The sequence below is a fragment of the Psittacula echo genome (genome assembly GCF_963264785.1).
Source record: "Psittacula echo genome assembly, chromosome: 5".
Lineage (NCBI taxonomy): Eukaryota > Metazoa > Chordata > Aves > Psittaciformes > Psittacidae > Psittacula > Psittacula echo.
Genome location: NC_137739.1, coordinates 88,537,124 through 88,551,771, shown reverse-complemented (window position 1 = coordinate 88,551,771; position 14,648 = coordinate 88,537,124). Strand labels below are relative to the sequence as shown.

General features: G+C 52.4%; 2 protein-coding genes across 3 annotated transcripts in view; one reads left to right on the top strand and one right to left on the bottom strand.

Moving 5' to 3' along the window:
• The first annotated feature begins 121 nt into the window (after positions 1–121).
• TMEM258 (transmembrane protein 258) lies at positions 122–1,752 on the top strand. 2 transcript variants are annotated; one of them, XM_080619637.1, is made up of 4 exons: positions 122–216; positions 1,007–1,116; positions 1,222–1,395; positions 1,609–1,752. In XM_080619637.1, exons 1-3 carry the CDS (start codon positions 214–216, stop codon positions 1,346–1,348), a joined length of 240 nt encoding a protein of 79 aa, XP_080475763.1. In that variant the 5' UTR covers positions 122–213; the 3' UTR covers positions 1,349–1,395; positions 1,609–1,752. The 2 variants fall into 2 exon arrangements, with proteins under 2 accessions (XP_080475763.1, XP_080475764.1); XM_080619638.1 differs by lacking the exon at positions 122–216 and adding an exon at positions 352–538.
• A 4,259-nt stretch (positions 1,753–6,011) lies between these two features.
• MYRF (myelin regulatory factor) overlaps positions 6,012–14,648 on the bottom strand; it is a gene marked incomplete at both ends in the record, with an annotated part of 58,030 nt that continues 49,393 nt past the window's right edge. Inside the window, 10 exons of the mRNA XM_080619531.1 lie at positions 6,012–6,098; positions 7,329–7,403; positions 7,897–7,999; positions 8,106–8,180; positions 8,315–8,402; positions 9,232–9,498; positions 10,134–10,295; positions 11,114–11,199; positions 14,216–14,284; positions 14,426–14,514. Coding sequence (XP_080475657.1) covers positions 6,012–6,098; positions 7,329–7,403; positions 7,897–7,999; positions 8,106–8,180; positions 8,315–8,402; positions 9,232–9,498; positions 10,134–10,295; positions 11,114–11,199; positions 14,216–14,284; positions 14,426–14,514 — 1,101 coding nt within the window. The remainder of the gene's footprint in view (positions 6,099–7,328; positions 7,404–7,896; positions 8,000–8,105; positions 8,181–8,314; positions 8,403–9,231; positions 9,499–10,133; positions 10,296–11,113; positions 11,200–14,215; positions 14,285–14,425; positions 14,515–14,648) is intronic.

Here is a 14,648-nt window from a genome sequence, read left to right as displayed (position 1 = left end):
CTCCTCAGCCACCATTACCCCGCAACTATCTCCCGCCGCTGCTCCCGCGCTCCACCGCAAAGCCCGCTGGGAGCCGGCGCAGCCAATAGCGAGCGGCTCCCGTTGGCCCCGCCCCCTGCCCCGGCATGCCTTGCTCCCCCTTCCGCTTCCCGGAGGTAGCCGCGGAACCGGAGGCGACGTGTCTGTAACGGAGCGGGGACCGGGCCTGAGACCATGGTGAGAGCCGGAGCCATAACTGGGGCCCGGGAACTGTGCCGGGATGCGTTGAGGGGCCGGGAGCCATCTTCATTACCCCCGTTCCTAGATCCATTATCACTGCTTTTCTCCCTCAGCCTCTCCCAGCTCAGCCCTTTTCTCTGTCACGTCTCACTCCCACTATTAGAACCATTTAGACCGCATTAGGCCCATTCCCTGGTTGCCATTTGTCGTGGTTTAAGCCCAGACGATAACTCACGCCCCCTGCTCCCGAAGGGATGGAGAGGAGAATGGAAGGAATGTAACTCCCACGGGTTGAGATAAGAACACTTCAGTAACTAAGGTATAACCCAAACCACTACTGCTACTACCAGTAATAATGATGATAAGGGAAATAACAAGGGAAGAGAATACAATTGCTCAGCACCCACCGACTGATACCAGCCCAACCCGAGCAGCGATCTGGGCCTTCTGGGTGACTCCCCCCAGTTTCTATACTGGGCATGACATGCTGTGGGATGGAATACCCCTTTGGTTAGTTTGGGTCAGGGGGCCTGTCTCTGCTTCCTCCCAGTTCCTCATGCTCCTCCTCACTGGTAGAGCATGAGACTGAAAAGTCCTTGATTGGAGTAAGCATTACTGAGCAACAGCTACAACATTGGTGTTACCAGTGTTGCTGTCAGACTAAAGTCAAAAAACCCAGCTACTAAGAAGGAGCAAAATAACTGCTCCAGCTGAACCCAGGACACCATTTCCACCATTGCCCCCAGCCTGTTACTTCTCCCCGCTCACCTTTGCTTTGTCCCTGCAGGAGCTGGAGGCGATGAGCAGATACACCAGCCCGGTGAACCCCGCTGTGTTCCCGCACCTCACTGTGGTGCTGCTGGCCATTGGCATGTTCTTCACCGCCTGGTTCTTCGTGTATCCCCTGGCTGGGGGTGTGGGGAATGGGTTGGGGGGGGTCAGGGAGCGGACAGGGGGTCCTCTCACCCCACCTCTGTTATCACCTTAACCTTGGGGCTACAGCTATGAGGTGACTTCTACCAAGTACACACGGGACATCTACAAGGAGCTGTTGATCTCGCTGGTGGCCTCACTCTTCATGGGCTTTGGGGTTCTCTTCCTGCTGCTGTGGGTCGGTATCTATGTCTGAAGCACAGACAGCAGAGCACTGGGACCACCTTGTGAACCCCTGCAGCTGTAAGCTCCTAAGGGCTTGGGTGGGGGGGTCCAGAAACGTGGCTGATCTCTATAAGAGCCACCTTTCCTCATATAGAGCTGGGATGTGCAAAGGGCTGTGCCTCCTTGCAGCAGCAGCCCCTGGGCTGGGTGTTGCTGGTGCTCTGTGGCCTCAGAGCCCGGCCCTGGGAAGCATGGTCCCACCAACCTCCTTTATCTCCTTTTTGGTTCTAGGTGGGATGCCCTACAGAAGCTCCTTTTGTATTTCTTTTCTACTTCAGCACCACATCCCATAGCAGACATGGGCTGTGCTCCCTCGAGTGACTTCTACCAACCCTGAATAAAACTGGCTCTGTGATGCCTCTGCCTTTGCACTCATGGTTTGTCTTTTAAATGATTTTGTGGTTTTCCAGACCACTTTGATTTTGGCACAAGATCCACTTACCTTGGCCTGGGACTGTTATTTATGGATTTTCAACGCTGTTGTTTCCCAGAAGTGTTTCAGTGCAGCAAGACTCCAGAAAATCAGTGTTTCCTGCTTCATCCTAAGCCTGTTTTTATAGCCTTCAACCTTTCCACTGTTGTGTCCCCTCACCTTCTCACCTGATGGCCATGCTCCTTATCCTGAGCCAGTGGCTTTGTGGCCCCCACTCTTTGGCCACTTAGAAGGTTTATTTATGGGCTATAACTACATTTTTATCAGTAGTTTTCCATTTATAACCCAGTTTTCAAAGCATTTAGGTCTGGCAAATCCCACTGATGAATGACATGGGGGTTTCTCCATCTTGTGGGAAGCAGTTTTATAGCTACTGAACCAAAACCCAGTTATTTCCCAGCCAGGGAGGATGTGCCAAGAGCCATCCTTGGATACAAAGCAGTATTTATATATTTATTTATATGGGTATTTTTACCTCCAGCATAAACCAAAGTCTAAATAAGCCAAACAACAACAACAAAAAAGTGGGGAATCCAGAGATTCAGCACTCAAATTCAGCAAAATATAAATACAAATCAGAAAGAAAGGAGGGAAACCACCTTTGTTCCCCACAAATAAAAACTGAGCATGATAATACCTGCTAAAGAATGCAACTCTACAAACTTGCTGGCAATATACAGTGATTAAAGCTGTGACAGCAACATTTAAAACCAAACAAATTAGTGCTTTACTTGTTTTCTTCCTTAATTCGTGCAGTGGTGGCAGAGTCTCTATTTACAGGCTTTTAAGCTCCATCAGTAAGACAGAATGTTTGTGAATTTGCTTTTGAAACAAACTCTGAAACAGCCAAACTTTGGCAAGTGGCCTCATTTCCACCTTGTTTTCCTTCCTGCTGAGGATGTCTGGAGGGGTGAAGTGTTTCCAGCTGGAAGAGAGGGGTTTTCCCTAAGCTGGAGGGCTGGAGGCAGCAGCTCAGAGCTCCCTCCTCTTGTGCAGGGCAAGGCCTGATTGTTAACTCTTGTTACTGATTGGGGATGGGGAACACATCTTCTGTTAGGGCACAGACACTTTTGGGGGGACTCTATATAGTTGTGTCCTTGGGCTTTGAAGCAATCCTGTGAACTTCAGTAATTACAAACCCCTTTGGAGCTCATTTCTGCTTTGCTCTGCAGCAGCTGCCAGACACTCTGTGATACACTTGAAGACAAGATACTAGATACAAGATACTGAACCCTGCATTCTGGATCCCTCTCCTGACACCATGGATTGCTTCAGCCCGGTGCTGCTCTGCTGTGACACAGCTGTATGTGGTTAGGACCAGCCTTGGCACTTCAGGTGTTGCCTTAGTCTCAGTTTTTAAGCTATTTACCCCTGGTTTTGAGGCACTCAGTGGTTTATGTACATGTGGGGAAGCTCTGTTCCCTTGTGCTGTCCTGGCGGCAGAAAAAAGGCACTAGAGATGTTTCCATAACCCTTAGGCACTTGGGTTGCTGGGAGCCCTCATGAACCCCGTGGTTCAGCATCACAGGGATACCTTAAAGACTCCATTTTCTCTTGGGCCACTGCTTGTAGCATGTTTCTAGTGATTGATTCCTCCCCTCCAGGAGTGGCTTTGGAGCTGCACTCATGGCTCTTCCTTGGCCAGGAACACCAGTGAGGGGGTGATTACAGGCAGTGCTTTCAGCCTTGGCCTTCATGACACCCCCCATCACCTCTTCAGGGACTGAATGAGCACATGGGCATCTAACTCAGCTTGACAATACAAGGCGAAACAGCAGGTCTGAGGTGGTCACCTCTCAGCTGGGCAGAACTCCAAGAGCACTTGGTGTCACTCACCACTAAGGACATGTCAGACTGGGCCACTGATTGCCAAGTGGAGAATAAAAGTTGCCAGGAAAGTAACTTCCCAGTTTAAGGCTAAGCAGAAAAAGAGTGGATGGAGGGAAGGGTTCTGTGTGGCTTCTCCAGAGCAACACCATGGGGTGTCCTTTCTGCTCACAGGGAGAAACACAGAATCCTGCTGAGCATGGCACAGGGTGCCCAGAGAAGCTGCCCCATTCCTGCAGTGCTCAAGGCCATGTTGGAGAGGGCTTGGAGCAAGCTGCTCTGGTGGAAGGTGTCCCTGCCCATGGCAGGGGTTAGAACTGGATGAGCTTTAAGCTCCCTTCCAATACAAACCACTCTGGGATTCCATGGAGCTGAGCTGCTCGTGCATAGGTGCTCCCACTTTTGGGGTCTCTTGTGTTCCCACTGAGCTTCCCAAAATCAAGTAGTCCCTTAGCTCTGCTCCTGCTTGGCTGCCCAGGATTCCCTGCTCACCCACTGGATCCAGCCTGCTCAGTTTTCCATGGATTTGAGTAACTGGAGAGCATAACCAGTGTATAGTTGTTTGGTACCTGTGGGAATGCAGCCCTGAGCGGCAAATAAAGAGCCTGTGGTGGCAGAGACGCCTACTGCTGGTGATGTTGCATGGAATTGCAGGGCTATGGCTGCTTTCCTGGGACATGCTTGGAAAGAAGCTCCAAGATGTGTGACAGGACATGAAAACTGCTCCTGGACTTGGAAGAGGAGGATGTGCAGCATCTTTGCAGCTTGTTTCTCCAGAGCAGCAGAGCCATCCATGTACTGCTCAGTGCTGGTGAAGGGAAGGAGGGACTGCTGTGTCCATCTCCACTGAAGGCAATAAAATGCAGCAGCCAGAGCCTGATGGTGATTCCCAAAACCAGTTTAGTTCAAGTGATGTCCAGTGGCAGGGCTGCAAGGGGCAAGATGTGCTCTTCTCTGAAGCCAGCTTAGAGTGAGCTTCAGGATGGGTGAGTGACATTACCCGCTCACTGCCTGTCCCCAGCAATGGCTGAGCTTTCCTTTGGAAAACAGCTCATCCTCCAGGAACTCAGATGTCTCCTTAGTAAGAGGTGCTGGAGCAGGACGAGGGGATGACACAGGCACTGGTTGGTTGGTCTGATGCATCCCAGCACTGCCGTAGCTTTAATATGGAGCTTTGCAGTGGCCCCCTTTGGTTTTCTATGCAGGACACATGTAGCTCAACAGGGACAGAAGTAAAAGACCCATTTTTATACAGTTTAAACCCAAACTAATTCAGTAGTTTAGCAAGTTAAGAACTTGTAACAGTAAAATACCCAAAATACACTTGTCTGCTTTCAGCCAACAGTGACAGCGAGGACACAGAGTCACTGCCATTGCCCCTTTGGGGGTGACAATCAGCCTCTTCAGTGCCTGGCAAGGAGCTGGTAGCCCATGAAGCCACCTCACATGTCCCCAGGGATTCACTCTTGCTCTGCATGGTGCCACCAGGCTTTGCCAGGGCTAATGCACATCATCTGGGTGGCTGGGTTGACCTGGCAGCTCCACACACTGCGAGAGGCCACACACTGCTGCCAAATGACAATAAGAACGGGTCCCACCACATTTAATGCAGGTGACTCAGGGTCATTGATGGGAAGTGTCCTCACGCGTGGTTTGGCCTGGGCACAGCCTCAGCAGCAGCTTTAGTGGGGTTCATCCAGCCAGACCTGGGTAGGGTGAAAGAGTCCGGCAAGGAGGGGGACAGAAGGGGCTAAAGATGAAGCTGCACCTTCTCTCATTGTCCATAGAGAGTCCATTCTAGGTCCAGGGGTCAGGGGGCTATGGAGGTGTGGCCCTGGGCCAACCAGAAGGAACAGCAACTCCAGTGTATGACTTCCAGTAAGTCCAGGCACAGCCTGCCTTTCCAAGCCAAACTCCAGCATTGTGCTCTTGGAAAGGGCTCCAGTGTTGAGCAATTCCAGTGTTGTGAAGAAGTGATGTGGTACATCAGGGCCAGCACAGGATGGAGCTTCCATCCATGGGCAGACCTGTCCAGTGTAATGCTCTGAAATCCAGTGTTGCAAGGGGAAGGAGAAGTGATGGAGGACACAAGCATCCCCGTAAGGGATGGAAACACAGGTTTGGGATGGTGGAAGTCAGGGTGAGGTGAGCCCAGGAGATACCAAGGGGCTGGTTGTGTTTCTGCGGCTTAGGTTCCATGTTCTGCATGTGCTTCAGTGCCTGTGGCACCAGCCACAGCCAAACCAGCCCCATGCAGGAGCTGGGGGTGATGTGGGGCTTGGGGCTAGCAGAGGAGGGCATACAGGAGTCTTCCCCAGTGTCACCAGTCCCCCTTCCTCTCTCTCCAAGCAGAGGGCACTGGTGCTGCCAGGACTCACTCACAGAGCCAGTAAAACTGAAGGTAATAGTCAGTGAAAAGGTGGCCCATCTGCTCAGGAGCAGTGCTGCAGTTGGCTTGGCCCTGTGAGAGAGAGCAAGAGAAAGAGCTGGTAAAGGTAGGATACATGATCCAAGGGGGAATTGTGCCTGAATTATGTGTTAGGTAGAGAAAAGTCATCCCCCAACCACCCAGGTAACTGTAGAAGGCAACAGCCGTGATGGAGAGGGCTGTGGAAGGCTAAACCTGATTCAAAGAGGGTAATCAGGCATTGGAACAGGCTTCCCAGGAAAGTGCTGGAGTCACCATCCCTGGAAGTGTTCCCAAACTGTGTAGACAAGGCCCTCAGTGCCATGGGTTACTGGTAGCCTTGGCAGTGCTGGGGTAATAGAATCATAGAATCATAGTGTAGTTAGGGTTGGAAAGGACCTTAAGATCATCCAGTTCCAACCCCCTTGCCATGGGCAGGGACACCTCACACTAAACCATGGCACCCAAGGCCTCATCCAACCTGGCCTTGAACACCGCCAGGGATGGAGCATTCACAACCTCCCTGGGCAACCCATTCCAGTGCCTCAGCACCCTCTCAGTAAAGAATTTCTTCCTTAGATCCAATCTAAACTTCCCCTGTTTAAGTTTGAATCCGTTACCCCTTGTCCTGTCACTACAGTCCCTGATGAAGAGTCCCTCCCCAGCATCCTTGTAGGCCCCCTTCAGATACTGGAAGGCTGCTCTGAGGTCTCCAAGCAGCCTTCTCTTCTCCAGGCTGAACAGCCCCAACTTTCTCAGCCTGTCTCCATACAGGAGGTGCTCCAGCCCCTGATCATCCTCGTGGCCTCCTCTGGACTTGTTCCAACAGTTCCATGTCCTTTTGATGTTGAGGACACCAGAACTGCACACAATGCTCCAAGTGAGGTCTCACAAGAGCAGAGCAGAGGGGCAGGATCACCTCCTTCGACCTGCTGGTCACGCTCCTCTTGATGCAGCCCAGGATACGGTTGCTTTTCTGGGCTGCGAGCGCACACTGCAGCCGGCTCATGTTCATTTTCTCATCGACCAACACCCCCAAGTCCTTCTCTGCAGGGCTGCTCTGAATCTCTTCTCTGCCCAACCTGTAGCTGTGCCTGGGACTGCTCCGACCCAGGTGTAGGACCTTGCACTTGGCATGGTTGGACCTGATGATTTTAAAGGTCTTTTCCAACCTGGTTGATTCTATGGTTCTAAGGCTCTCAGTGCAATGTAGCTGCTACACCTGCCATGGTCCCATTGCTCTCCTCCTGCTCAGCCCTGGCCAAGGCAGCTCCTCGTACTCACAGGCTGTGCTACCCTGAAGTGGTAGGTGAACTCCCGGAAAGACATCATCACGAGAGGCCAATGGTGCGTGGTTTCCTGGGGAAGAAAGGAGAATAGCTGGGATGAGATTGGGGCTGAGCACCTGGGAATGTCCTCCTGGGCCAGACTAGCAAGGAAACACAACCCTGTGCTGTCAAGTGCTGCCTCTGGAGGAGCAACATCTCCAGGGTCAGCAACTGAGCTGGGCTGAGAGGGACAAGTTGGGTATGAAGGGTTTGCTGCAGCTCTGCATATCCAGACCTCGAAATCCCCCTGGAGGGATTTCATTAGGATGCGGTACACCCTGGATTCTTCCCACATTCCTGGGGCTCATGCAGAGGGGTTGGATGGGATGATTCCATGAGTGAGCACATGTATCAGGTATCCAAACACCTCCGGTGGATGTCTGATGTTAGCCAGTGCAGAGCCCAGCTTTATTTGAGCATGAATTCCCTCTTGTGCTGCCCTAGCCAGGCTGCTGGCATCCCTCTGCAGGGATCAGTGGTGTGCTGGGGTGACCTGTATGGATTTTGGGCTGTTCTCTCCCTACCTGTGTGCCTGTGGCATCGGTGGAGCTGTTCCTGCTCGCAGCCTCCTGGCAGGGGTCGCTGGAGGCAAGGCCACAAAGGGAGATGGACACAGCAGAGGAGGAGCTGAGGAGACAAGACTTAGTAAGCCCCTGAAAGGAGCAGCCTCTGCCACCTCTTCCCCAGCTTCAGGGGGACCAAAACATCAAAGAGATGAGCCCTGTGCACTCACTTCATCTCCAGGGTTAAGTTGGTGTTCACTGCTGTGAGCTGGCTGACGGGGATGCGGTAGGTGAAGTTTCCAGTCCTAGGGACACAGACAGAGCATTAGATCTCACCATGGTGGCTGTGGGATGGCCAGGACAGGACCCAAAGCCTCTGTTGGGTGAAGCTTTAGAGGGGAGCTCTTAAAAGTGATGCCACCAGCCTGACCTCACTTACCTGCACGTGTCAGCAGCTGCACAGTGCTGGGACTCAATGGCCATATTGATCTCCAGGATCCGGATGGAGAGCAGCACTGGGCTTGATCCTGCGGGATGGAGAACAGGCTATTGGGAAACAGCAAAGGGATGGTGCTGGGGTATCCTGAGGGATGCCTGGCACCCAGACCACCTTTTCTTATCACTGTGTAATCAGAGAGGGGGTCAGACTGCTGCAGGGCTGTGTAACACCACATCCAGCCATGGACAGCCAGGAGAAGGGATGCTCCAGACTATGCCAATGGCTGGTCATCAACACTCCTTTCTCTTTGCTGCCAGCATCACTGAATCTGCGTGTTTCTTCCTCTAAATCTGATTTACCTATAGCTGAGCACACCCAGATGGGGATATGAATGGAGATGCTGCTATCGCAGCCTCAGAAGGGAACTAACAACAGGGTAACATGGCCAGAAAGCATAGGGCAGCACAGGGGAGGAAGGGCTCCATCCAGGGCTGGAGGTTGAATCTGGCTGCACTAAGGGACAAACAAGCTGCAGGATGGAGAGACACAGCGAGAGCTGTGCAGGAGAATCATAGAATCATTTAGGTTGGAGAGGACCTTTAAGATCATCAAGTCCAACTATTAACCCAACTCAATAGTTTCCATTCCACAGCAGGTCAGATACCCTTCGTTTTCCTTATCAAGATGCCTAAATGTGTGTATAAACATTAAATTAAATAAAATTAAATAAATAAATTTAATAAAATGAAATTAATTAATTTAATTAAATAAATCTAAATAAAAACATTAAAACCGGTAAATGATGTACATATCAAATGTTAACATTCAAAAGATGAGACCCAGCTGCTTGAAGATACCCCAAGAGGGAGCCCAGGACCACGGTGTCAATGCAGGGAGAGATGACAGAATCCACCTACCCCCTGTGCTGGGCTCCTCCGCACGGGGCCACTGGCTCAGCGGCTGCTTGATGCTGCGCTGCTGCCGGGGCTGCCCCAGCGAGAGGTTGGAGATGTCCTTTCCTTTGCTGTGGGTGAAGGGGGAAGAAGGGCTGGCATTGGGGCTGCCAAAGCTCTGAGACCTGTCTGGCGTCTTCGGCCACTTGGTGTAGGAAGTCGCTTTCCCTGGGATGCCCCTGGATTTGCCTTTGATGTTTGTCACCGGCAGGAGGGAGGGTTGGCTTTGGTCTATAAAGGAAAGGGAGAGAAAAGGTGCTGTGAGAAGCAAGGGGAGGCTGGGAGCCTCTTCCTGGTGGGATCCTTGCAGCAAAGGGACAAAGCAGGGACACAGCCCTGTGCTCGGTAGGGCACGGTGCTTAAGGCAAGGTCTCCAGAGATCTTTTGGCTCTGCAGTGACTGCCCAAGGTGCTGTTTCTCCTGCAACAGTGATGATGATGGAGCAAATGAGCCTGCAAAAGCCCTGCTTGGGCAGCCAAGAGGCATCACAGGCCTGGAATGCCAGAACCCTGCTTGAAGCCAACAGAGGAATGCGGTCAGATTCAAGGACTCCTGGTATAGCCTCTCATGGCTCGGTGCTGGCAAAGCATCAGCTCCAAAGACCTCCCAGCCCTCACTTACCCCGGCCGCACGACCATGGATGTCTGAACCATGCCACATGGGTTCAGGCTGGCAGTGCTGCTTTGTCCCACTGCTGCCTGCCAGGACTCAGTGGGTCCTGGCAGGTCCCAACACAGTCAGGGGTGCGATGGGAACCAGGCACATCCTTATCACATGAGGTGAGACAGGGCTGGGGTCACGATGCAACGGGGAGGCAGAGCTTGGTGTTGCCCCAGCTCCTCCTGCGTGCCTGGGCTGGTTCTTACCTGTCCGGTTGGTGGCATGAGTGGGGCTGGTTTCAGAGAGGGTAACAGAGGAGGCATTGGTGGGAGCAGCAGAGCAGCACGCAGAGAAACAGGGTGGGCTGAAGCAGGCTAACACGCTGGGACCAGGTGAGCCGAGGAGCAGGTCATGTGTGTCCTCTGTGGCTGCAGGGCAAACAGCAGGGACACGAGGAGTAAGTCGAATGGAGAGGCAGTCAACAGGAGCAGCACCAAGTGCCCCCAGCATCCCTTCCACAGAACCAGAGCCCCAGGACCTTGCAGCCCAGAACCCCCCCTTGTGTTGGGCTGCACAACCAGAGCATGAGCAGCAGCTCAGGGAGGGGATCCTGCCCCTCTGCTGTGCTCAGAGGAGACCCCCCCTGCAGCCCTGATCCAGCTCTGGGGCAGCAGCACAAGAGGGACGTGGAGCTGTTGGATGCTGCAAGGGCTGGAGCAGCTCTGCTCTGGAGCCAGGCTGAGAGAGCTGGGCTGGGGCAGCCTGGACAAGAGAAGGCTCCTGAAGGGGAGACCTGAGAGCAGCTCCAGTGCCTAAAGGGGCTGCAGGAAACCTGAAGAGGGGCTTGGGACAAGGGCCTGTAGGGACAGGCCAAGGGGAATGGCTTTAACCTGCCCGAGGGGAGACTGAGATGAGCTCTTAGGCAGAAGCTCTTCCCTGTGAGGGTGCTGAGGCGCTGGCACAGGGTGCCCAGAGAAGCTGTGGCTGCCCCATCCCTGGCAGTGCTCAAGGCCAGGTTGGACACAGGGGCTTGGAGCAAGCTGCTCCAGTGGAAGGGGTCCCTGCCCGTGGCAGGGGTTGGAACTGGATGCGCTCTAAGCTCCCTTTCAACACAACCCAGTCTGGGATTCTATGACCTCCCAGTACCAGCATGCCCCGGGCATGGAGAACCAGCCACATCCATCACCCTGAACCACAACCCGTCATCATGTACGTCCACCAGATCCTCTGCCCTGCTGTGACCTACCATGGTGTATGGGGATCCTGCTGCCAGCTCCACCCGATGCAGCTGTGGATCGCACTGTCTGTGTTTTATCAAGGTTCTGGCTTGACCTGAAATGGGCAAACCATGGTGAAGACATCGACCGCAAGGACAGCGGTGTCACTGTATGTGAAGAGAGAAGCGGCTGTAGCAGTGAGTGGGGTGATGGGACCAGGTACATGGAGCAAGAGCCGATGCGGAGAGCGCAAGGGTGAGGAGAAGCAGAGACTGGAGCCATCTGGGAAAGGAGAGGCAGGAGAGAAGTATGCAAGCCATGGAGATAGCAAGCAGAGCATGGAAAGGCCACAGCAGATTCGATGGCAACTCCATGTCTGCCAAGGCCAAATCCCAGCTGGTTCAGAGGACAACAGTGATGCTCCTTTGATGCTCACTGTGCAAGAGGGTGTACTCAGCGGACTTGGTTTCCAACAGTGTTCTCCTAGGTGAGTCTATGTGCTCAGGTCTCAACACATTTGGCCGTAACAGGCTCCAAGCTCTCACCATTCCTTAAGGGAACTGCCCCTTATCCCCTTATCTCTTGGAGACAGACTGTTCCTCCCCTTGGTTGTTATAAACACACACAATCCCACCTACATTCATCCCAGGTAATTTCAGGTGTTCCACTGATGCTACCAAGACCTGAGCTGAGGACACCACAGGCACCTCCTGGGAGTAAGGCAGATGTGAAAGGGGAGGAACCGCTGCCTCATGCTATACAAGGGGCCCAGAGCAACACCATTACATGGGCACATCACACATGGAGATATGGGATAACCCAAGCTCTTGCCTTCACACACTGTAGCTGCCCACTAAGCAGGAAGTTTACTGAGCTCCTAACAAAGATACTCAAGATTTTACCTGTCCAGACCCTGCCCAGGAGCAGTTCAGTTCTACCTGTCCCACACTGTACCCACATCTTGCCTGTCCCTTTTGCTTTGCTCAAGGTTTGTCAAAGATAAACAGAGCTTTCACTCATTAGAGACATCAAAATACCATATTGTCACTACAGAACTTAGCCTATTACATGTGTTTCTTTTCCTGGTGAAAGGAGATGCAGTGATGTTCTCCTGGAGGGAATATGGGCACAAGACAAAGATGCATCCCTCATCTTCACCCACTGCATCATCAACACTTCCCGTGCTCAGCTTTATCTCGCATCCCCAAAGCAGATGCTTTTTTAACAGCTTCCTATGAAACACCCAGATATGGGATTCCTAAGGAACAAATTAACTGTGCCTTCCATTGCTCTTCATGCAGTGCTTTGTTCAAAGGAACCTGATGGACAGATAGAGAGGTCCTGAATTCCATTTAACCAAAGTGTTTTCCAGCAGATCCCATAAACCAAAGTCCTTTACAGGGTCTAATGAGTAACTCAGCACCTTTCCCTCTGTCAGCACCTTTCCAAACACTCCCAGAGGTGATGGCTCATAAAAAGACACCATTTAGGGTTTATTTCTATCCTTTCACACAGTGAAATGGGTTATACTTGAGAGTGAGCCTCCATAATAAAGCTACTCCCATATGAACAGAAGGTAGGAACAGCTTTTGGGCTAATCCTTCCAAGTCTTCATCCTTTCTACATACTCCATTTATTCCTTCCAAACTGCTCCTGCTCTACCTTTAGTATGTAATGTCTTTATTTAGCCTTTGATGAATTGGTTCTTCAATCTCCTACTCATTCCCTTCCTCACAGGGTCTCTAATCCTTCCTTTTGGACTTGCTGACATACACTTATCTCCCTTCCTTTGCTTTCAATGTTTCTTGGTCTTCTGTGATGCAGATGGAAGAAAGAAGAGGAATTGAGGGATGCAGCAATTCAATAGGGATACAATGAAAGAGTAACATACCGTGGACACAGAGCAACCGGGACCACAGGACCCCTGTACCGAAAGAGGGCCAGGAGACAGGCAGTGGGCACAGCAAAGGAGCTACAGGGCAGTGAGGGGAGATGGGAAGGGAAAGATGAGGAGGACATGGAACAGGACATGGATGATAATGGAAAAGAAAAGACAACGGGAAAATGAAAGACAAAGTGGGAAGAAAATGGATGGGATGAGATGGAACCAGAACAAGAGGGAGAGGAACAGGATATGGAGGAGAAAGAGAGAAAAAGAGACTCATTATCTGGAAATGTGAGGTCCCAAAGGAGGGAAGTGAGAGAAAACACTTCCTAGCACAGGCTGCTTGTGCTTGCAGGGCTCGGGCTGTTCCCTTGATGTTCTCTCAACACTAAGGACACTGTTTGCAGAGAAACAGCGCTGGGGCAACAACACAAGAGAGACCTGGAGCTGCTGGAACAAGGCCAGAGGAGGCCACGGAGCTGCTGCGAGGGCTGGAGCAGCTCTGCTCTGGAGCCAGGCTGAGAGAGCTGGGCTGGGTCAGCCTGGAGAAGAGAAGGCTCCTGAAGGGGAGACCTGAGAGCAGCTCCAGTGCCTAAAGGGGCTGCAGGAAACCTGGAGAGGGGCTTGGGACAAGGGCCTGTAGGGACAGGCCAAGGGGAATGGCTTTAACCTGCCCGAGGGGAGATTGAGATGAGCTCTTAGGCAGAAGCTCTTCCCTGGGAGGGTGCTGAGGCGCTGGCACAGGGTGCCCAGAGAAGCTGTGGCTGCCCCATCCCTGGCAGTGCTCAAGGCCAGGTTGGACACAGGGGCTTGGAGCAAGCTGCTCCAGTGGAAGGGGTCCCTGCCCGTGGCAGGGGTTGGAGCTGGATGAGCTTCAAGGTCCCTTCAACCCAAACCATTCCATGATTGTGTGATACTATCAACACTCCTGCTTGGTCCAGCCCCACTGCAATAAGTGGGATGATGCTGGTTTAGTATAGCTGAAGAGGCGTCCAAAGAACATTCAGACCAGCCACAAGTGGATATATGAATAACCAAACAACAGGGTATTTCCTTTTCTCTTCTCTGTTCCTCACTTCTCACTCCAGATAATTTAACTGGCACCAGCCTGGGATGTGTGGATGTGTGTGGTTGGCTTTACACATTGACTCACTGGAACTGTGCTCAGTAGCCCCACAGTGGCTAGGTTTTGTGCTTCAGACTCCCCTGGTCACCACATCCCTCCCATTGAGCCAGAAGAACCTACCCATCAAGATCCACAAGGTCCTCTTCACTGCGCAAGCTCAGCACGTAGAGCGTGGACATGGACACCACACTGGAAAGAAAGAGGATGAGCACGGGTCAAGGGACACGTCACAGTACTGATCTCCTTCCAAGGGATTCCAGCCCATGGAAGAAGCTATAGGTCCACAGCCCATTGCTGATAAGCTGGAGACAGTGGACAAGTGGATCTTACCTGAATGCCATGATGATGACCAGGGCGATGATGGTGCCCTGCAGGAAGCGCTGGCTGATGCACGCCTGCTCTGGGACAACTGATGGTGACTGCAAGAGATAGACCCCAAGATCAGCTCAGGACTCCTTATTGCTCTGGTCCTCACTCAGATCTCATCCTGACCATCCCAAGCTTTCTTCTGTTCCCTTGCAAGCCCCAAACCCCCTCAGTACAGAAGCCAAAT

Excerpts from the sequence above, each read along its gene's own strand:
- TMEM258 (XM_080619637.1), top strand. Across the intron at positions 1,117-1,221 it reads TTCACCGCCTGGTTCTTCGT|CTATGAGGTGACTTCTACCA; the intron begins GTATCCCCTGGC and ends TTGGGGCTACAG.